General features: G+C 35.1%; 1 protein-coding gene across 2 annotated transcripts in view; it reads left to right on the plus strand.

Moving 5' to 3' along the window:
* Window positions 1-24866, plus strand: part of LOC133336435 (tyrosine-protein kinase Dnt) — a 63152-nt gene extending 38286 nt beyond the window's left edge. For both annotated transcript variants that reach the window (XM_061544727.1, XM_061544728.1), the window contains exons 7-10: window positions 21538-21932; window positions 21993-22133; window positions 22230-22529; window positions 24606-24866. In XM_061544727.1, the coding sequence (XP_061400711.1) occupies window positions 21538-21932; window positions 21993-22133; window positions 22230-22529; window positions 24606-24717 (948 nt within the window). In that variant the 3' untranslated portion in view covers window positions 24718-24866. The remainder of the gene's footprint in view (window positions 1-21537; window positions 21933-21992; window positions 22134-22229; window positions 22530-24605) is intronic.
* The last annotated feature ends 527 nt before the right edge of the window (window positions 24867-25393 follow it).

Below are 25393 nucleotides of genomic sequence, written 5' to 3' on the forward strand. Positions count from 1 at the left end.
TGAATATTCCGCAGAAATGTGTCCACATTAAATTAATGTAGTATGTAAATTCGTCTTTTTGTTTCTGGCATTTATTTTTTATATAGCGTCTGGAAAGGATGTTGAAGAGGAAAGGAGTAACGCATTGTTTAAAGTTTGAAATCATGGTTTTATAAATTTAATACAATGGTTATGCGGTGAAAACACAGGGCATACATTTATAATTTTTGTATGATATTACTATGGGTCTATAGGTCCACATTTTTAAATAACACCCATAAATAATCCAGACCCATTTTAGGTATTTTGATGGCCATAAATGATTTTTTAGAACGAAATGGCTTTTATTACATTTTTATTTTTCATACTCTCTTCCGTATGACCTAGGGCATAGAAAGTTCGGATTGACCGAACTTATTTTATTTATTAAAGATATGCTCTCCTATTTTTCTCCGTATAACCGTTGATGACAATTTTTGTTAACTTTCATTCCGATGATTTTGACTTCATTGTCACACTCTATATGTTACAGCGAGCTGAGTATATTTTGTGTACTTATCGTTTAGATTTCTGATCTACGATTTGTTTGGTGTAATTTCCAAACAAAATATGGTTTGTTGTTATTGTAACGGAGAAAATAAAAACAATTTCACTGAACTCGTCACAAGTGAGAGGTCTATGTGTTTCTTTTTTACGCTGTTTTTGGTTTATTTCTTTTATATCCGTTTCCCTTTGTGTGTGCATAAGTGTGTGTCAGCAATTTTACTTTTTTTGTGAAAGTGTTAAAACCATTTTGAGCAATTCCATTGTGTTCTTATTGTTTTGCAATTGTTGTTGATTTTTTTAACTTTTCGTTGTTGTTGCTATGCATTATTTATAAAGTTGTTATGTTTGTGGCTTTTTCGCCTGTAGCTGTTGTTTCTCGTTCTCTTTGAAGTTCTTGTTGTTCGTTTAGCCGTTGCTGTTGTTGTTGTTGTTACAGTTGTAGCTGCTGTTGATGTTAAAGAAACCAAAACCAAAGAAGAACAACAAAAACAACTACAATTCAAAGAGACAATATTCCATTAGTCAGTCCATACATATATATACGTATGTGCATATATAGATGTGAACATACATACACATACATGTGCAAGGGCATACTCGTGGATCCTAGAAAAAACTGCCTGTATTTTTTTGTGACTGTTTGCGTGCTCCTGTTTGTATATTTTTATAAAGAGCATACGAAACCACGTACACACACTCCATATGTGTGTGTGTGTGTTTTTTTAGTTTCTAGTGTTGTTCCCCACTTTAGTTGCAACACCAACACATTCAGCAGCAACATCACAACAATAACTCGGCAATTCGGTTTCCTTTCACTAGTGCTTAAGGCAAATGACAATATCAGATAGTACCGAAATTAAGAGCAATTTTATTGCTAAATAAATAAAAAAAAATCCAATGGGGAATTTAAATTTGGGTTTCTTATAGAGCGATCTATCATAAATTAAAACAAATTAGTACATAAAATTAATATCTAAATGTAATATATCTAATCATTTATATTGCTATTTATTATAGTCACTGTCACTCATACACTATCAAAGTAGTTACTAGATCTGTAAACTCTTCTCAAAAAATAATGTTCACATTGACCCGATAAAAGGCATTTTAAAAATTTTAACAATTTGTTATATGAGATGTATATTTTTATTTGAGTCGTTTATTTTGAAAGTGGTTTAAGTCAATTTTTTTCTTATATTGAAGTTTGGGTATGTTTTGTTTCAAAAATATTGTTACGTGGTATTAATTTTGTTTGTGGCTTTGTACATAGAAACGTATATAAAGTAATATGTTTTGCAAAAATTTCCAGAACACCAAGATTTGCATCAGAAGCTAAAGCTGACTTAAACCACTTTCAAAATAAACGACTCATTTATTTTTCAAATGTTCCCCATTCGAGAATTGTTTTGCACCAAACAGAAGGCAAAATCGATTCCAAATTCTCCAACTGTAAAGTCCATACCATTATTTAACATAGGCCACAAATCTGACTGTTCTTACAACAACAAACTATTTTAAATTATTAACAGAACAAAATATTGATTACACTCTAATGTACACATTGTTTTTTTTTTTTATTCTACATGTGGCCCCCTGTGTAAAAGGACATATGAGTGTGGAATATTGTGTGACTGTGAGTGTTCGTGCGTGTTGGTGTATGTTGGTGTATGTTAGTTTTCATGTAAATTTTTTGTGTGGTTTTGTTTTTTCGGTCGTTTGTTATGTTCATTCTAAAGAAATCAATGTGTGATGTTAAATTAGGTCAGTTCCTCACTCACTCACACACACACATACAATCTCATAAAACCCCTCTGACTCTACCCCTTTTGGTTGGTAGTTCAATTGTTGTACTGGTAGTCACAGTCGTCTGCATATTTGAAAGAGCATTAGAATTTTTCATTTCTGTGTCTCTGGATCTCTGACACTGCGGTTTTCTTAGTGTCTGTTTTTGGTAAATGTGTGTGCTTGTTTGTGTGTTTATTCGAGTGTTTGTGTGTGTGTGCACTTCAATGGTGGCAATGTTAAACATTAGTTTGTGTTACCTACCACCTCAAATGAACGCTGCATTGGAATAAGGAAATACCAGTGCTACTACCCTGCAAATGATCGCCTTTGATAAAGTGCAAATTCTCAATTAGTGCAAGAAATTGCAAACAGCAACGAACACACATACACCAGACTACATGCAAATGTATCTTCATCAGGATGCCAACAGCAATGACAATCCGCCAGTAACAGCAACAACCACTGTAACAAAACCTCAAAATGTCTGAATATAAAGTTGTCAAGAAATGTTGACATTTAAGCACTCACAATAAGGACAACGGCAAACAGCCACAACAGAAAGTTGCCATCAGCAAAAAATTGAAAAAAAAGTACAACAACAGCAACAAAATAATATACAAAAAACTTTGGTCATATTCAAACTGACAGAATTTTGAACAAATTACATTAATTAAATCTTTTTTTTACTTCTTCGTAAGCAAAAATGTCACAGATATCCAATAAAAAAAAGATAACTAAACTAAATACATTTTTATAGGCCAAAGTTGACTAAACAAATATAAAATGCAAATTTCGCGTTTTTCACTGTTTTCTAAAAAAAAAAAAAAACATTTTAAATGTAAACAATATCTGAAAATACGATTTATCATTTTTTAAGCCTAGTGAAGAGAAAACCTTAAAAGTTTTGATTGGCATTCCCTTGAAAAGACAAATTTTAAAAGAATATTTCAAAAAGAATTTAACTTCTTGCAAATATTTACATACATAAATATTTAATGAAAATAAATATAAAAATCTATTTGTATATCATCCAGCCTAAGATGACTGGGAGATTAAATTTGTCATTCCGTTTACAATATTTCGAAGTATTTATCGTAGACCCCATAGAGTATATATATTTTTTCTTTATCAGAATAAAAATCATTATAGACTTTGAAATCATATGATGTTTGATATTGAAAATACATTGGACAACGTTTTGTATAGCCCCCAGAATTCGATATGTCATGATATTGAGCATGTTTTTCGGCTGGATATAGTTATAGTTTTTTTGCCATTGGATTGCAAATCTTCCTTCCAAAAATGTTGCTCTAAGGTACGCTTTAAGGTACTTCTCAAACTTCGGTATTGGGACATTTAGGTCGTTTTTCAACCAAATTGGCTGTAATTTTGTCTGTATTATAAATTTCGGTACATTTTCTTCTTCTTGTTGTGTTCATGGGCACGTTTTAACCGGGTTGACTTGCAAATCTTCCTACTAAAATTATAAATAGAGGTCTATTTTCAGTACAGCTCCAATATAACATTCAAACTTCCTTTGTAGGCATTTTGATGGTCCTAGGTTTATACGAAGTGACTATTGTTTGGCATTTCTGATACGTTTCAGACCTACGTACGAGGAACATTGGTAAAACCTTTGAAATTCTTGAACGACCATCGTAACGTAAAAATTGTTATTAAAACTATTTTTGTATGGCTACAACAGTTTCTGGCCATAATACCACCACTAAAAGCTACAAAACCATATTATCCATGCAGTCAATAATTACATTATAAAACCACTTAGCGCCAACATGTTTTTATCCAACAACAAACCACTGAAAACATTTACAATTGTAAATCCACATAGAACGCAATTAATTGAATCCTTTTAAGGCATTTTATATTCAAAAAGCGATTTGTTTAACAATTTAAATGATAACCACCAAAAAGTAAAAGATAACCATTCGTACGAATATGATTCCACTTTGCACACACACACACACATAAAACATAATCAGAAGGCATGTGTAGCTGTGTGTATGTGTGTATATGCGTGTGCATGTGTACCATGATTGTGTAAATATAAAATTTTAATACAATCATCTATGAATATGATTATCTATTTATTTATGTAAATTACTGTCAATTCAACGGAAATTGATTTTAATTGTAACAAATAAAACGCGATGATGAATTATCATGTACAAGAAGCAGCAAACAAACAGCAACAACAACAAAATAAACAAAATGCAATCAAACATTTTACGCATAAAGGTTATGTTGTGGTGTTAAACTCTATCCATTAAATGTTTTCATAGGGAGGCATTATATACTGGACGTAATTGTGTGTACATATCAGACACATGTATTGAAACACAAAATTGAAATTACCCAGAGGTCTCAAATACGGAGATATAGTACAGTCGATGGTGTTTTGAATTAAACTCAAGTATCGGGAAAATTATCTAAATTTTTATAATTTACAACACCATTTTGCATCTGGTAATATGACCTGGGATTATTATGTTGTGACAATTATTGAATTCAATGTTGTTTCTAACCTCTTCAAATTAAGTGAGAGCAGTCCTTTTTGTGATATCCTTTGTATCAATTTTAGAAAAGACTTCAGTGAGAAATATTGAAAACGTAATTCTCACTTCTACTGTAAATTTTAAGTTTAGTTCAATACTTCGTAATTCACTGACCCACCACTGTAACAATGTCCGTGTCAAACAGGTAACATTCAACACCTTTAGTTACATTGAGGCAACAATTATATCATACCCGACAATAAATCAAACAAATGACAAAACGTTTAATAGCTCTGCCTATTTCAAAATGCAAACTTAATTACAGACAATTGTCATGTGAGACGCAAGGACTTTTCTTTCCTCCTTCAAAATACTAGGTCGTCTATCGGTGTGTGATTATATAAACATGCGTAGGTGTGTGTGTGTTTTACTATTATTCTGACCATAGTCTTTGCCTCAAATTACAATCTATGCAGGTACATTTAGAGGAGTTACTTGTTTAAATATTTATGGCAAACCATGTTATTAGGTAAAACGTTTATCATCCCTCCTTTAGGCTTTCGCTTCTTTTGCCACACCACTGCGTTGTGGCAAGTGAGAGTAATTGTTGTCAGTGTGATTGAATGTTTGTTCGGTTGGCTCTTGGTCCATGTTTTATGTATATATAAAACGTCCTTTAAATGACACCTTTTAATTACGACTACGTGTCTCTGTGGATAAGCATTTGTATGTGTGTGAGTGTGCGTTGGGTATTTTCGTTTGATTGGTTTTGCATGCAATCAGTTTTGTCATCGGTGCTAACGCACCACGCTTGAATGGTTGTGTGACCAACACCACCACCATCGATGAATGCCACCATCATCATCATCAACATCAATGCCACAGCGAACACACCTAATCCGCCCATTCCAGACAAATTTGAATTCGTTATTCTCTTTTAAATGTCATTTTATTTGCGGGGGTACATCAAAGCAAACCAACCAACCAACCAGTCAGGCAGTCAACCAACCATCTAGACAGCCAGCCAGCTAACCTGTCTCGTTAATTATGTCTTTAACAAACTAAATTTTATTTGAGGCTCAATTATAGAAACGCTTTCGGGCACACGAAGCTTTGCCAAACACTGTCACCGAGATGTGTATTATGTTGGAATTTTGTAAGGATTTTGTACATTTCATTAACAAAGAATTCCACAAGTCTGTAATTGAAGTTGACACACACACACAGACAGACATACACGTAGATGCATAGATACAAACATGTTAAAATGTTTGTCATATCTTCAAAGAAAGCCGATTGAATTCTTAGGGAATTTCACTGTTTGTTTGCGTTATCTACAATTATTATTTTGTTCAAATGAAATTAGCGACAATGACGTCTAATTCGAATTTACAATTGTATATACAATGTCTTTCAGATGTTTGAATATAAACAAGGGAAACATTAAAACGGAACGATATAAACAAATTTACACAATTCATACAAAAGATCAAAGAGCTCACATTTTTTTAATTTCATTTGAAAGAAATGAAAATAGAGTTTTTATAAAATAGGGGAAGTTGAATAGTTTTTAAAGATACATTGCTACATTAGAAATAAATAGTAGTATATTTGAGTAGTTTATTTTCAAAATTGTTTTCCAATAAAAAATAATTATAAGTAAAATGAAATCCGAATCTATCCAAATCCCGATTTTAAAAACATTTTACGACAATATTTGGTCTGTTTCAGTACTTTTTATGTTAAATCTAGTAAAAGGGAATCATTTTAAAATCGCTCCCAGAGTACAAAATAATTTGAAAAGTTCGGGATGGCAGTACTTCAAAATCAACATAACAGCCAATCAGGAGTTGGTATTCCTGTTTACCATTTTTACTCGTACAAATTTTAAGAGTAAAAAGAATTCATGATACAACAACTCATCCACAATAGCTGATATTGAAATAAGTGGTTTTGTGGAGAATATCTGATCGGCATGTGATAATTGTCAACATGATACTCTGTACCTTTTCAATTGTCTAGACGAATTCGTTAACATGACCCCAATTTAATTTCGGACTCAGACAGTACACATCACATCTCTTTTAAGTCTGGAGTTAGAAACACACATTACTAAATCCATAGCAGACATTGTAAATTTCTTACAGCAATAATATCCAACTTCTCAATAATAGACCTCTATTAATTGTGTTAAGATCAAATCAAATTTATTATAAACCGTTCCAAATTACATATCAATGTCGTGAGAAACCTGCTGAAATATTAGCTTATTATTTAATGTACCTACTATGATCGGATAAAGTTTTAAAATTCAAATTTCATTGCAAATTAATTTCAAATCACGTTAATTGACCTCCTACTCCATTCGAAGATGTAAAACGTGGCCTAATAAAACGTGTCAACATGAGGTGATAACGGTGCTGTGCAAATTTGTTTGCTTCAAACAAGACCTGAATCCTTAAAAAAACGACACCCACAGAACCCAGTTTCCTTTTTCTTTTTTCGGATGCCAAGAAACACCTTTCACTGACATGTTTTCACTTTCAACTCTTCTGCCATGATGCCATCTACATAATCGTACCTACCTAAATACATACATATGTCTTCACCTTTATGTTTGAACGAGGAAAACGAGTTAAATGGATGGAAGGAGAAACAAATTACCATAAATTATAAACCGACTAAGGATAAAACATGTTATTGCTATTGTTTTTGTTGGTAGCTCTGTCGTCGTTGTTGTTGTTGTGCAGATTAACATACGATTCATTTTAATGTACAAAGGACCTGAGAATTTCCTTTAGAACCCTTTTGTGTTTGGTTGTTGTTCTCCCAAGAACCGTTGGAGATTTCAATAAAACGATTCTCTTGCCGCCGTTTGCGTCAACATTAATGTCTTGTCTCGGTGGGTTGTTAAGCAAATTGAAAGATAATTGTTCATCAGGGTGCGTGTAAGCAGGCAGATTGGGTCCCATCACAACTTCTGGCACGCTTGCATCGTTTTCCAAAAACGATGATTATATCTCGTCTTCCGGAGATAAGATTGGTTTGTGTTGTTGTCATGTTGAGCTGTCGTTGCTGTTAAAATATGGCGACACCTTTTTGGCTTTAATTTATTCACAGCAAAATGTGTTTCATCCCAGGCCTCGTCTTTCGGTGCGGATCTTTCTTTCATCTAGTTGTGCTATTTATTGTACACATTTCTTCGACTGTTGTTTGTCTGTCCGTCTGTGTCTTGGTTTTGTATTTTTGTGCTGATTTGTGTGTTACTCCTTCCTATCCAAATTTCAAACAGACATCAACATCCTTTTTGACATAGTTGTCATTTTCTTGGTATATCCTTTGGATTTGCATATTTTCTGTTGTTGTTGCTCTTGTTTTTGTTATTATTTTTCATTTGACTACAAAATATTTAAATTCTCATTTACCACCGACTGGTATCCATGTTTCGTTATTACGGATGGTGCTATGGTTGTTGTAGCTGCTAGCTGGCTGCTATTGTCATTGTCGTTGCCGAGCAACATAATTTTCTTAAATCTTATAATTAAGTCTTGTGTCGTGTGTCATGTCATAGTTGTTGTTGTTGTTGCTGATGTTCATTGTGTCCTGGTGTTCGTTTTATGAAGCAGCACTTGTGTGTTTTCACATTGGGTGCTTGGTTGTCTGTCGTTCATTTATGACAAGCGGAATTTTAGCACCTCGTTAAGATTTTTGGGCATTTTTTTATAGAAACACCCCCAGAAATTGTTTAATTCTCAACGAAGAAAATTTGTGTCATACGAAATCATTTAAATTGTGTATTTGCCATGGGAGGCTGTTTTTTTGGGTCGTTGCGATGCCAACCGAATAATTGTGACTGCAAGCAGCTTTAATCATGATTTCATTTATTTCAATTATAATTTAAAATTTCATGTTCGCGACAGGAATATGAAATCATTGTCAATAGTAATTGTGCGACTGGTGCGTAAAATTTAGATATACATTTTATGCCTATAAAATAATCTATGTTATATATTCAAATGTGTACTCGAAATCAGTAAAAAAGCGTAGATAACTTAATGTTTTCCTATCATTTAATGTCCAATAAAACAAGCTACAATTAAAGTCATTGAAATCATTAGGGAAACTGTGTTCCATATTTCGAGAATGATTGCTTCTATATTTGTATTCAAAGGATAGCATTTTGACGGACCGAAACTTTTATAACCTCCGCCAAAAATGTCTATATCAGTTAGCATTGCAAATTGTCTGCGAAGGAATTTTTTAGCCATTAAAAACATGGGTCCCATTGGAGTTTAGCCGGATTGACGAAACGTTGACCAATATATATATATATACCCTACACCATAAGATGGAGTGTATATTAAATTTGTCATTCCATTTGCAACAACTCGAAATATTCACCGGAGAGACCCTACAAAGTATATATATTCATGATCAGAATAAAATTCTATGTCCATTTATGTGTGACCGTCCGTGTCCGTCTGTTGAAATCAAGATAGAGGTCGGAATATCTGGCATATAGCTCTGAAATTTTGCACAGACATTGCTAGTACTCCTAGGATGTTTGGTGTTGCAAATGGAATATATTGGTTCACGTTTTAGTGTAGCCCCCATATAACGTTACCCCAGAAGTTTTTCAACCAAATTTGATAGCCCCATATAACGGTACCACCCAATATTCGGTATTTAGGGGGATTTATGACACGTTTCTTGACCGAATAGGCTGTAATTTGGTACTTTGAGTTCTCATTCTATTGCACATCGCCGTACTAAAAATTATTAATATTGAACCAAGTTTGAGTGTAGCCTCCATATAACCGTACCCCCACATCTCTTTACAAAAAAATATTTCACTACCCAAAATAATCAATATTGGTTTCCGTTTTTATATAGCCCCAAAGATAGGATATTCAAGGTTCTATCATAACATGAGTTTTCTCTGATGAGCCCTTTTTAATTCTACATATTGTGAATGTCATCCTAATGGTGGAGGCTATAAAAGTTCGGCCGGCCCGATCTTAACAACGTAAAAACTTTTTTGAACGTTGAAATTATGTGCGAAAACGGCATCATTTCAATGACCGCGATGCATATTGTTGCAAGCATTGATTGCTCAAGAGTTTAACGACAGATGATATCGCTACGACGACCAGGAAATGCTCTTGCAATAAAGCCATATTCGCTCGAATTGTGTGTCTTGTTGAAAGTAAATATTCTCCAAGTCATATTCTTTAATAGAAGTCAAAAAATCGGTTAGCCACCCATTTTCATCAATGTCAACTTTACCCGAAAATAGGTTTAACAACTTACTTTGGCAGATTTCAAATACCAGTCCCATTATTTTGAAACCTCGAAATGAATAACCTTATTTAATTTTTTTAAAAAGATCACATATATTTCACACCCTCTCAAAAAAGAGAGTATCTTACATCGCATCTCTATTGAATAATACAAATAAAAACTTGCAAAGTGCCAAAATATGCACATTTCAAAAGTACACATTTCGTTTGTATTTTCTGGAAAGAAAACATTTTTTTCATTCTCGATCTTCGCTGTGAGCAGTGACACAAACAAAAGCGCACAAAATATGACTTACATGCATTCATTCATTTTCGCCCATTCGTATTTCCGACAAACCAAAGTTGATTTTTTGATAAGCGTGTGTCACTTGCAGCCATAAACAAGACTAACAAGACACTCGGTCATAACCTCTTCTTCTAGTCTCATTTTAATCCCGTTTTTGGTTTCATCGTCCATAGCTGGCATTCATTCATCTCATCCGCAGGACATGTAATCAACGGTTACCTATGTAACCAATACTTTAGCCAGTGTTGAGCACACTGAGCACTTAATAGCATGCAGTTGGTTTGGGGGGGAGGAAGGTCCGGAGAATAGGCGGACAACCTGGTACTACCTTTATTTTGCTACACCGCACTCATGTGTATGTGAATGGCCTTTTTTCTGTGTGTGTGTGTGTTTTGTTGTTTGACATACGCCTTTGGGGATCCGAAAAGTGACATGGAAACTGAACTTGATGTTTATGCTGCGAACAAAGGTAAGGGTGGCAGGGGGCGTTTTTCTTACAGGGTGGGTGTTTATATAGGGCACGCTTTTAATGCAGAGAGTGACTGGCTGACTGACTGTTGATGATGACGACGATGATGCTGATGTGAATTTGGTTGTTGTAGCAAAGATGACGATGACGTTGTGACATTGTGATTTGATACATATTCACATTATGATGATGTGTCATACTTGATGTGTCATCCAACAATGCCAAAAACAGTAACAACAGCAACCACGTAAATATCATCCAACATCAATAAAAAACATTACCCAGCCTGTAACATAAGGCAAAAAATGTACGAAACGCCAGATGAACATTATGTGAGCAGTGGCTTTCAACATACTGTGGGTTGGTGATGTTAAAGATTGGTATAAAGGTACCCGAATTTTGCGTAACTAAATAATTTGTATAACCTTAGACGAAACCATGACACGAAATATCAAGATACTCTATTTGGAAGATTTGGCAAAAATCTTAAGCTAGCGAAAAAAACTTGAATTTATATGGAATATTATGTTGGGAATTGGTTATGTGCTCCTCAGAACCTGGGATGCCAAATAATGAAAATAATTTAAATATCAAGGGTTCTTTATGTGGGACCTATGTCAAAACGTGGATGCTCTTCGAAGACTTTTTTATCCACCAAGAACCATGAATGAAAATTGTAACACTTCGTTTTGTAAATACATCAACACCCATTAAAATACCTGAAATAGGAGGCACTCTGCAAAAAAACATTCTGCAGATATTTTCGCCCTCAAAAGACTTCACACAGCCTTCAAAATACCGATAAAGCGGATTTATCGCTTTATGGAGACCACAACAAAACCTAGGCCGATATATTCAATGTCAATATCCTGTAAAACACTCTGACCAATGTATTAAATTTTAGTATTTATATGTACAAAATCCATATGTACAACTCAATCTCAAAAATATCCAGACCCATATAGGATGAACGAAGATAAAGTCTATATAGATGGGGTGGGTAGGTTTTATGAATTAAATTTTCCTTTTGACAAATTCAATGATTTATATCTAAGAATTTATTATAATGATTCCTTTAGACACTTTAAAATCGAAATGTAACCACTGTCAAAATCAGTTGTTATTGCGTTTCTACTCCTTTTGATACTTACATGTCATGTTTAAAGATGTTGAATGTAGATTATTTCGGGGTGTGAGTACAACATGTAGAATAGTGTTCATGTCACGTGGTGCATAATGGCAAATAAATTCGAAACTGTTGTCAAAACTTGTGGCGGTGTCACTGCATCCCCCCCTTGCCCAACCCATTATTTTCGGTTTTCATAACCGAATTGCGTTGCCAAGGCAATCTTATGCAGAGTTATTATCATCAACATCTAAAGCAGGAAAAACTTTCCAAAATTATGGTCGTGGCTGGTGTGCATCTACATCCACATATATTTATCATTAAATGATATCTCAGCATCTCTAATCACAATTCTAATTAGTGAACACAAAATACAGAGATTCCTCTTAAGATTTCAACCCGTTCGCACAAAGACACAGACAGCCACACACACAACTAACCAATAAACTCCCCCGAAACAGAAACAATGACAATCTAAGCTAACCCACCTCTTGGCCACAACCACCACAATCAACGTTTGAAAATGAAGTTGCAAATTTATCTAAAAGCCACACTTACCGACACACGCTCAAACCCGCACATACACACACATTACATACCAAAACAAAAGTTCAATGGTTGTACACTTTAATTTTATGGTCGAATATATCAGTATATCCGAGAGGATATGCACACACAAATGAACATCATTGGCACAAGCCAAAGCTACAGATAAAGCAAAAGGTGTTCTGCTGCGTTAAGGATGTTGTCAAGACAACAACAACACCTACAGCAACAACAAAAGTGTCAGCGTAAATTTATGTTTTGTACAGAAGGCTTAGCAGGCATTTTCCATGGGCTTTATTGTTCTGGGAAATATGAGATAATATTGGAAACCCAAAAGTCATCACAAAAAAAAAAAAATAAATAACTAATTTTGAAAGCAACGCTCACATTCGGTTAAGAGGATTTCATGTATTTATGGCAGTTTGACATCAAACACCACAAAGTGTTACATCGTTACAGTTATTGTACCTTCAGGGTTTCTGATATGAAAGATAGAATTATAATTAATTAATATGAAGGCATGTTTAAGCAAGGATCAAATTTAATATAATATTTATTTTATCATCAGGTAACATTAAAACAGAAAAAATAATACAGTTTGCCACGAAATGAGCGAAGAACATATTCTTTCTCTTCTGTTATGTAAGGATAGCAGCATATAATGAACATATTTCGGGAAACGATTTCTATAATGATTGTCCAACTTCTAGGGTGTTTTCTAAGAGGAAAAATAATATTAGGTTGGGGAAAAATAAATCCATTATTTTTATATGAACTACAGGACTTTATTTATCATGCTTCGGAATGTAGGATTTGGGCAGCGTTTTGTTGTATGATTTGTTGTCATTTTGAAGGTAACTTTATAATGCCTCTCTAATAGAAGTCCTGCTCTCTATTTGCAAAAAAAGTCTAGTAGTCGATTTTCACAATCCTCCCTAGATACCAATTTTTTATCATTAAAGAAATTTTGCAATGCAAGAAAAACATGATAATCGCTAGGTGCCAAACTGTATGGCGGATGCATTAAAATTTACCACCAAGTTCCCGAAGTTGCTGACGAGTTACTGTAGATGTGTGTGGCCCAGCGTTGTCCTGTTAGTACACGACACCTCTCCTCTTGGCCAATTCTGGCCGTTTCTGGTCAATTGTAAATGGTTTCAAACAATTTTATGGTCGAAAAAAAAAAATTCCAAAAATTCCTGAACGGAATCTACGAATCCAAAGTTGCGAATAATTGGCTGTTAGATGTATCGGAAACATAAACATCATTTATCCGCTTTGCTTGCATTTTTGCCATTGTCAAAGAAAAACGTTAAAATGTACCGAATTTTCTCTTTGTTCACTTCTATATTTAACGCCCTGCAAACAACAGCAAATAAATTTGAAATGGTTTGATCGATACTTTACGAGAAATCTCCATTTTGTAGCATGCTATTATCAACAGTGTTAAAATTTAAAACTCAATGAATAGAGATGGTATTTACCGGGTATTTACCGGGTAAATACCCAAGGAGTGGGTAAATACCGGGTAAATACCCATTTGCGGGTATTTATTTGGGTATTTACTATATTGACTCGGTAATACAACATCTTACACCCTATTTCCGGGTTTCTGTTATCAAATCGATTTAGAATGGATAGTTTTACGATACTTTAAAGACGTGGGTAAATACTTGGGTAAATACCCGAGTTTTTACCCAAAAATTGGGTATAAACTCATTAACTGCCGAACCACTTGACATAGGCGGCCACAATTTTGCACACATGTTTCTAATGACAAAGCAAATATAGAAATCCAACATGGGGTCCCTGGGTCCAAGTTTTGATATAGCCCCCATATAACCATATCTCCCGATTTAAGGTATTTTTTGTTTATTAGACACATTTTACAACCAAATAGGCTGTAATTTGGCACAGAGTGCTCTTTTTGGGTACAAAATGTCCATGCAAAATTTTATGTATGTAGGTCCACGTTTACTGGTAGCCCCCATACAAAGGTACCCCTATTTTGAGTATTTACCCAAAAATTGGGTATAAACTCATTAACTGCCGAACCACTTGACATAGGCGGCCAAAACTTTGCACACATGTTTCTCATGTCAAAGCAAATATAGAAATCCAACATGGCGACCCTGGGTCCAAGTTTTGATATAGCCCCCATATAACCGTATCTCCCGATTTAAGGTATTTTTTGCCTATTAGACACATTTTAAGGCCAAATTGGCTGTAATTTGGCACAGAGTGTTCTTTTTGTGTACCAAATATCCATGCAAAATTTTATGTATGTAGGTCCACGTTTACTGGTAGCCCCCATACAAAGGCACCCCTATTTTGAGTATTTACCCAAAAATTGGGTATAAACTCATTAACTGCCGAACCACTTGACATAGGCGGCCAAAACTTTGCACACATGTTTCTAATGTCAAAGCAAATATAGAAATTCAACATGGGGACCCTGGGTCCATGTTTTGATATAGCCCCCATATAACCGTATCTCCCGATTTAAGGTATTTTTTGCCTATTAGACACATTTTAAGGCCAAATTGGCTGTAATTTGGCACAGAGTGTTCTTTTTGGGTACCAAATATCCATGCAAAATTTTATGTATGTAGGTCCACGTTTACTGGTAGCCCCCGTACAAAGGCACCCCTATTTTGAGTATTTACCCAAAAATTGGGTATAAACTCATTAACTGCCGAACCACTTGACATAGGCGGCCAAAACTTTGCACACATGTTTCTAATGTCAAAGCAAATATAGAAATTCAACATGGGGACCCTGGGTCCATGTTTTGATATAGCCCCCATATAACCGTACCTACCGATTTAAGGTACTTTTACGATCAAATTGGTTGTAATTTGGCATAGTGAGATTTTTTTTGCACAAAATATTCATGCAAAATGTGGTTTTTGACACACATGGTTTAAAATCAATATTATTTCCTGTATGGGAAAAGAGGTCTTCAAAACACACGTCAAATAGTTCGGCTGTAAAAGAGTTTATAAATATATATAAATACCCAAAATCAGGACCGCTATATAGGACAGAAAAAGTTGACCAGAGCAAACAATTGGTACTCATAGAGAACTCTCTAAGCCAAATTCCAGCCAATCAAATTGGCTAATAGATTCCTAAAATCGGGAGATACGGTTATATGGGGGCTATATCAAAACTTGGACCCAGGGTCCCCATGTTGGATTTCTATATTTGCTTTGACATTAGAAACATGTGTGCAAAGTTTTGGCCGCCTATGTCAAGTGGTTCGGCAGTTAATGAGTTTATACCCAATTTTTGGGTAAATACTCAAAATAGGGGTGCCTTTGTACGGGGGCTACCAGTAAACGTGGACCTACATACATAAAATTTTGCATGGATATTTGGTACCCAAAAAGAACACTCTGTGCCAAATTACAGCCAATTTGGCCTTAAAATGTGTCTAATAGGCAAAAAATACCTTAAATCGGGAGATACGGTTATATGGGGGCTATATCAAAACATGGACCCAGGGTCCCCATGTTGAATTTCTATATTTGCTTTGACATTAGAAACATGTGTGCAAAGTTTTGGCCGCCTATGTCAAGTGGTTCGGCAGTTAATGAGTCTATACCCAATTTTTGGGTAAATACTCAAAATAGGGGTGCCTTTGTATGGGGGCTACCAGTAAACGTGGACCTACATACATAAAATTTTGCATGGATATTTGGTACCCAAAAAGAACACTCTGTGCCAAATTACAGCCAATTTGGCCTTAAAATGTGTCTAATAGGCAAAAAATACCTTAAATCGGGAGATACGGTTATATGGGGGCTATATCAAAACATGGACCCAGGGTCCCCATGTTGAATTTCTATATTTGCTTTGACATTAGAAACATGTGTGCAAAGTTTTGGCCGCCTATGTCAAGTGGTGCGGCAGTTAATGAGTTTATACCCAATTTTTGGGTAAAAACTCGGGTATTTACCCAAGTATTTACCCACGTCTTTAAAGTATCGTAAAACTATCCATTCTAAATCGATTTGATAACAGAAACCCGGAAATAGGGTGCAAGATGTTGTATTACCGATTCAATATAGTAAATACCCAAATAAATACCCACAAATGGGTATTTACCCAATTTACCGGGTATTTACCCAATTTACCGGGTATTTACCCTTTGGGTATTTACCCACTGCCCATCTCTATCAATGAACAATATTTTTCTTAAATCAAACTCCGGAAAGAGTTATCAAAAAAACTTTTTTCCATCGAATGCTCACCATCACAAAAATTATCTTCTCTACAATAACGAATAACGAAAAATATAAACTGTTATTGTCATTAACAAAAAATACTCGACTAGAAGTTCCAATTCAAGATTTATTAAAAATAATTCAACAGCTGACAAAATACATTCCATTGTCAACACAACCAATGGCTGCTTACAATTGTACAGAACAACAATCATATTCTTAAGTACCAAATGTAGTTCTTTTCATCATAGATATCTTTTTATTTTTGGTAGTTTCTTCATTTCGTTTCTGTCCATTCCACTCAATTGATTCTCAATAACTTTTTGCTGACTTAGCTCACCTACTTACGATGCGAAAGTATTCACACAATAGAAAAACATTTGAACAGCATTCACTTACCCTACCTCACTCGCTCTCGCACTCTCTGTCCCACAATCCACAAAGTGGGCCAAAGACATGATTTTGCTTCAAGCCGAAGCACTGAAGGACGACAACATAAAATTTGTCGTGCTTTCACGTAACCAAAGGCATGTCACAGTAAATCTTTAATTGAAAAAGTATCCTTGAATGTGTTGTCGTTGTAGTTGTAGTTGTAATTGTTCTTGTTGCCGGAAGAGAGTCATAAAATGAAAGTCCATCAAATCTATAACAAGTGACACAGTGGTGACACCACAACAACCCAGCCAATACAACAACACCACAGTAAAGGTGCTGCTGATTGTCTACGGATATGTATGAATGTATGGGTGGGTGTGGTAATGCCATGAAGATTACCGAGGTGTAGTGTTGATGGAAATGAAAGTGATTTAGAATACAAGGATTTGAATTGAGGGGAAATGTTTGTTACACACCTTAAGCCGTATTGTTACAGTTGTTGTAAATATCTTAAGCGTTTTACTTAGTAAACAATAACAATCTTTATAATTACATATTGTGTCCTCCGTCCGCCCGTCCGCCCGTCCCTCCGTCTATATTCGAGTCTATGAGTTTATCATTTAGTGTTACAATGTTCTTTCTTCCAGTGCTTATCACAACTACATGCCACAAGTCATCAGCAATGCCACAAGTCATAGCCATGTGGCAGCAGCCACCAATGTAAGCAACAGTAATTGCACTACCATCAACAGCAAAAGTAACAAATAAAAACAACAACAATCACAAAAGCAATAGTTGCCTGCAGCCAGATGGCAGACAATGTCATGGTGGTTATTGCCTCGCTGTGTCCCTCTCGCCATCGGGGCACTTTTGGTGCCATAGTGGTTTTTAGTTTTTCAACATCGTGCTGTGTGTGTATATTTTCGCGCTCTGTTATTGTTGTTGTTTGTTACAGTTTATTCGGGTTATCATCGTTAGTCAAAAGTTTTAATTACACTCCCGTCGCTGGGTAACAATGCCATCAGAGCGGGAGGAAGGTTTTCAATTTCAATAGCTCCCCCTCTTCGATGTTGCTATGTTAGGCGTTAGTTATTTCAAAACGAAACTGTAACCGGTTGGCAGAAGTAACAACTTCCGTATTGTGGCGACAAACAACAATAGTCGGATTTACTTTAAAAACAGTAAAAACATAGAACCACACTTTTTATACCTTCTAATTGCAGTCACTTCGGTTGGAAAATTATACATTCAGCAAAAATATTTTTGTCCTGAATTATAAATTAAGTTCTGTTGGAACTACCTTACAACAATTATGCCTCAGCGCCTAAATGGCATACAATAGCAAAATTCAGAAAATGTGGCGGTACCATAACGGGAACCTATGTTGAAATACTCCTTTAAAGATATTTTTTTTTCATCCGAATGCAAAATGCTGTTAAAACTTAAAATATATCATCATTTAGGCGATGCCGTCCTTTTTATAAGATTGTTTATGAATTCTAAGAAAAAATTGAAAGTAGAATGGTTTTTAGGAATACTAAAATTGTCTTACAGCGGATTTAAAAATAATACAAAATATGGGCTCAGAAGAGTAGATTTTTAGAATAGGAAGAAATTTTAAGAATACGTTTAGAAAACTTTTGGATTTCCTTCATTACGACCATTGGCTGTTCATACCGTTTAGGAAAATTAAAATTTTGTCAACATTTCAAATAATGACAATGAACAGTAAATAAACCGGATATCACTGTCCGAACATGTATTCACTTTTATTTCATCTCACCGATTTTGTTGTTGTGTTACTCGTATTGGTATTTGTTTGGTGACAAAGATTTATCGCCAAGGCCGCAAACGACCAAACTCACGCACACAATACCAGACGGCCAACATACAACGTTATCAGTCCATTGTGAAATTTGATTGTCTATAAGTTTGTATAGTATCAGCGCCCTCTACACGCCAACTGACAAAGAACAAAGGACTACTGCCATTGGCCGGTCGATTTGTGCGTTTGTCCCGTACCGTTGTGTGTCTGTGTGCTTGTGTGAGTGTATTGTTTCATTTTAATTGAAAATTTCTTCATTTCACTCGCCAACTATAAATTGCGAATAAGATAAAAACCACATCGTAGCAGGTCGGGTGTAAGGCTACAGATGGAGGATTGGCTGCCTGCCTGCATTGATACAATAGCTGGAATGTTTTATTTATTTATTGGAGACAATCACATTCATTTTTAACAAAACGAACATGTTGAGAGGGAGGCTGGTCTGAACTTTAATAAAATTGTTGCAACCTTTCCGGAAGGTGTAGTGTTGCCGGTGCAATATCATGTGATTACACACAATGCCAACAACAAACGGCAAATAAAACAATAAGTTCAAATAAGCAAAGGAAAACTTTCATCTTCACATATGGTGTTCATGACCTATGACCTAAGTATTTTATAAATAAAAATGTTTGGTAAGTAATAGGAAATCAAAATGTAATTAGCTGAAATGTATAATGTGCATCGAAACTTTGGTTCAAGTTTAACAATTTTCTCCGACTATACAACAAATTTTTTTTTTATACTTTGTTATCTCCGATAAAAACGAACTAACAGTGATTAAGTACTAAGAAAAAAAATTGATTTTCTTAGTCCTTGATAGAAAGAATTTTCAATTACTACCTTGTTTAAATATTCCCTGTGGGATCTCGATTATTGATTGATTGATTTAATTTCAATTATCTTTACTTATTCTTCCCTCTTCAGATATTTTTATGACTTGCCATATGCTCACCCATTTTTCTCTTAATATATCTCACCATTACTTACCCAACCTCGTAACAAAGATAGTTATCTCTCTGACAAACTTATTGCTCACAGGCCTCCCTTTTATTGCGTTCGCTTAAATACTTGAGGGGTGTTGAGATTGCTCTGAATCACTTATTGTTGTTGGCTGTTGATAGCTGTAGTTGTGGAAATTTCGTTGCTGATGGCCAGGCTGTTACTGCCGCCGCCTCTATTGTTTTCATTGCGTTTGTAAGTCGACTTACGAGCATCGTTGTCCCATTATGGTCAACATTTAGATGCTTAAATTCATTCTTGGGGTGAGGGAAGGGTGTGGAGTGTTGGGAGTCAGTTTTTTTTGTCTCGTTGATTGTCCACCTTGTATTCCTTTTCATTCATTACAGCATTGTCTTCAGTTTTGTCTCAGCCGTTTTGTTTTGATTCTCCTTTTTGTTGCTGGCCACCTTACACCACCCTCCAACACCACAGCCAACAACATCGCAATGAATTTTCATTGTCATTGTCCAGTTCTGTTGTTGTAGTTGTCGGTTGTGGCAGTTGCTGATGTTGCTTTTAACTCGCAAAGGACAATTGGTCAGGTCGGGTCGTTTGGTTGAAAGGAATAAAGAAATGAATGAATGGCTAGCTGGCTAGAATGAATGAATGAATGAAAGGACGTCTGCTGTTGGGAATGGTTACGACTGGCAATTGTTATTACTATTATTATGTAGCAACTTTAAGTGAAGCCAACAGGCGGCGAATGTTAAGCAATTTGTGGCACAACACAAATAAATTGTCCATATTGTGGTCGTGTACTCTTTAATCGTGGAAAATGTGCGATGACGACGACCCAAAAGTGATAACACCACACACGCATATGTAGATGTGACCGTAAACAGGACCCTGACAGTGGCAGCGATCCTAACCAAATGAAGTGATGGCAATGAAAGTGCCACAATTACAGACTTCAGTCTCGTTGACTATGATTTCTGACACAAATGGTTTCATTGCGCTTTGGTTAAATTGGGTTCGGCCATCCTCATCATCATTAATATCATGGCGAGCGCCAACATTGCTGTGGTCATTGCGAGCCATTGTTGGTGTTGTTGTTGCCAATATCCTTTTGGTAGTTTTTATTGTTTCCGCTTAACATTTATTCTCAGCCAACAGCATGAGAACAGCCATCAGTTATAATTATGAATGGGTTGAATTGTTGCCGGATTGTTTCTTCGGAGATTGGCTAGCTCTTTTCATGCACACTCTGTTGCATTACTCTGCTCACACGTCATCCTCCTCCTACTCCTACATTGCCAGGACATAATGACCACAAAAAGATTTATGAGCTACCATATTGAAGTGTTTGAATCTCGCCATACAACAACACTTGCCCTGCGGAGGAGTAGATTTGTACGTCCAACTTAGATTTAGTGCCAAGATTAACTCTTTCGAAATGGGGAAAATTAAATGTCAAGGGTAAAGGAAAGTGCCTTCATCCACCCATCCATCCGTCTGCTCTGTGCTCATTTACGACTATGTCATAAGTCAAGAAATGAGTAATTAATTTCTTAACAATCTTATCTGAGTGGCAACTTTCTTTGTTGTTTTTGTTCTAGGTTTACAGCATGTCGACTCCTAAATCAAGTCGTGGCAATGGCAGTGTGTTTGGCGGAGCCAGCACTGGAACGGGTGGCAACAGTAATACAGGCAGCAAGGACAAAATGCGACGCATACCAAATGTTCAGCCCGGTACCTTGGAATGTGAACAGCTCATCAAAGAAGGTACATATGGTCGAATATATGCTGGAAAACTGGGAGATGCGTGTGATGTCCTGATTAAGACCGTTGTGGATGGTGCTTCATTGACCCAAGTGGCTTGCTTGCTTCAAGATGCATCCATGTTAATTGGCGTGGGTCATCAAAATATTATGGCTCCGATGTTGGCAAATACGGAATTGCCTGGACCTCCCGAAATAGCCTATCCATATCCGAGCAAAGGGAATTTGAAAATGTAAGTTATTCTCAGAAATCAATTATACAAATGCTTATCTTAATGTTCTCCTATTCGTAGCTTCCTGCAAAAATCTCGAGAAATGAACACACCTCTAAGTACACGACAATTGGTTGAATTTGGTTTGCATGTTACCAAAGGTTTGGCCCACTTGCATTCGGTGGGAATTATACATCGAGATATAGCCACCAGGAATTGTTAGTAAGTATTGAAAATTCCTCCCCACTATCTGCTATCCTTAACCCTATTTCTAATTTCAATTATTTTCTTCCTTTTCGCTTCACTGTGTCTCTTTAGCTTGGATTCCGATTCCTATGTGAAAATTTGTGATAATGCCTTATCACGCGATCTCTTCCCCGATGACTATCACTGCCTGTGTGACAATGAAAATCGTCCATTGAAATGGATGGCCTTGGAGTCACTGCAACAAAAGAATTTCTACAATCAACAAACGGATATTTGGAGTTTGGGTGTCCTGTTTTGGGAATTGGCCACCTTGGCCATGACTCCATTTGAAGAAGTGGATATATTCGAATTGACGCCATATTTGAGTGATGGTTTTCGCCTGGCACAACCCATCAATTGTCCGGATGAATTGTAAGTTAATGCAACAATTGTTAAAACTAAGTTTTTTTTTATTTGTATTGAATTACATTTCTGTTGTTTCTTTTCAAATGTTTATGTTTTAGTATACCCTCAGTCTTATGGCTAATGAGGGTTATACACTTTGCTACAGTAAAAATGTTTCTTTACACCAAATCCGTTTCAGACAATTTGGAAACGTCTGTGTGGCTGGTGCGCACGATAACTCTCGAAGAGAGTAACCGATTTCGTCCAAACTTTGCACATTGTAATATTTCTTCCAAACTTAAATCAATTTCGAAGATGGGAACCATAGCTACACACCTTCTGCAACTTCTTTTCATTTAAATATCTACAATACTAAAAAAGTGAGGACAAAAAGAAATGAGTTGAGTATTTTTTATAAACCTGACATCAACGCCATACACTTGGAAGTTTGGTCGTAATAAACTAATTTGAATAATACCAACCGATAGATGGCGCTGACGACGGGTTTATACAAACAGCACACCTCATTTCATTTCGCAATAACCTTTTCGCATTGCTGGTATTGAAATGAAAGTCGTACCATATGAAAGGTATAATCGTTCACTTTCTTGTGAAAGAAATAAAATTTCAGAATAAGTTAAAAATTATTAACCAGGAGTAGACCGATGAGTCATTTTTTCGAACTTGATTTGAAGTTTGAAAGCAATTTAACAATAATTTTGAATTGCCTCTTTTCTAAAGAGTTCCCCCAAAACAAAAAACTCAACTCCAGTAATAGCATTGCTCATTTTTCATTTCCCATTAAAATGCCAATGTTAGTTTTATTTAATTGTAAAAATAAACAAATCTGCCTGCATTCACCTGTGAATAAAAGAATGTTTTATTTGTTCAATTAGCAGTCCTGTAATAATTTTTACATTTCAGCATATTTTTATCGCGAAACAAGAAAAAACACACACACACACTTTTTTTAACTCGACACATATTTATTTTCATTCATTAATCAAATTTATTAACATATTTTGTTGTTGTTGTTTTTCTGTTTGTTATACAATACATCTCATTTATATATTAATATTCATTGTAATTAAACGATGACATCCAGGGTAAATCATTTGTGTCTGTTTTAATTAAAACAAATTTAAATTAGAAATTAATGTAACAACAAACAAACGCGTTACTATAAATACAGGCCAGGTGATGGAATAATCGCCAGGAAAGGTCAGCCATTTATGACCTCTACTCGAGCTGAATGTATAGACATTTTAATATTAATTTATATTTATTTATGGAACATTACACGTCAAATAGTAATAATAATAAAATAAATTAAATGTAATGAAATCGATCTGGTCAATGTGGTATCACAAAAACACGTTAAAGTATACAGGGTTTTTTTAACATGAATACAGTTAGAAAATGGAAATTAATGGAATATGTTTCAAGTATTTAATTAATGTTTTCAATAAAAATTTTAATTTGAAATATAAGCCAAATATAGTAAATCACAAGGCATAGTCCAAAGAGCCTACTATTGTATACCCTATCCCTCTAGTTATATGAAGGATATGCCTATAATAAATTCTATATCTTAATTAAAATTAATTACATGTGACGGACAGACATGCATAAATCGACACCAAAAATGCTTCATTGTGTATCCTTCACGGTGAGGGAAAATTTGTTAGTCCAAAATTGTGAATTGATAGGCAATTTGGTTAATTGAGATTAGGACCCTAAAAATACCAAAAGTCGGCGGTACTGAATTTGCAATGTCGAACATTTTACGATAATTATTAAACATTTAACAACATTTAATGTTATTATAAAAATTATTATTTAAAAAATGTCATTTTTAACACAAACCGGCTTATATTATTAATTCTATTATGAATTCATCTGTTCCTTTATGAATTTCTCTACAAATGCATTTCAATTTCCTTAAATTTGTTTTAATTAACCTCTTTTTTACAATTCTAAAATAATTTTTATGTTTCTTCGTTAAATTATTTTATTTTTGCATCTTAAATTTCACTTGTGCTCTTCTATGTTGAAATTCTTCTTTATCTAATCGAAATTATTTGCTGTCTTTTATTGCTACAGCTTTACTGTTATGTCCTGCTGTTGGCTGGTAGATCCAAAACAACGACCGTCCTTTCCTCAATTAATTGCATATTTACAAGATTTCTATGAGGATTTAAGTATGTACATATAAGCTAAACGATGTGAAACGAACCTCTAAGCAACTTATGCCCAACTTCAAAATCCAGTTAAGGACCTGAGCATAAACGGCTGGAATATTCCTTGTACACCTCATCCCTGTTTGCGTACGAATCCTTCCTTATCCTTGATGGCAGGGAGCCCAATTAAAGAAGCTAAAATTAGAACAGAAGACAAAACAAGCAAACAAAAAAAAAAACAATGTTAGATAGAAATATGTAAATAGTTAAGAACAAATTTAACACATACGAAAAATTATTGTTATTTAATGTAAATGAAAACTTTAAGAATTACTCTATTACCCCCCGATCCCTGCGGCTACTCGTGGGCAAGGGAGGTCAGAAGAATAAATATAAGAAATTGTAGTTGATGTCGACAAACAAACCAACCAACCAACAACTCAAAGGATAACTGTTCAGGCTACCAAATGTTGTATGGAAATTTAACACACTAAACGTCTATTGATTTTAAATGGTTAAAACATGCACACAACTCCTTAAGATAACAACTAGTAAAAGCAACTACAACAACAACACTTAGGCTAGTTAAACAAAGATTTAAATGTTAAACACTAAAATTTATCCTAACTGTATCTCTTTCTCTTACTCATTCATTCATTCGCTCAGTCATGTCACTCCCTCACTCACTCTCTCATATAAAAATCCCCATGT

Source organism: Musca vetustissima, unplaced genomic scaffold, assembly GCF_032173495.1.
Source record: "Musca vetustissima isolate MV318-11 ecotype Yass unplaced genomic scaffold, APGP_CSIRO_Mvet_v1 utg4709, whole genome shotgun sequence".
Lineage (NCBI taxonomy): Eukaryota > Metazoa > Arthropoda > Insecta > Diptera > Muscidae > Musca > Musca vetustissima.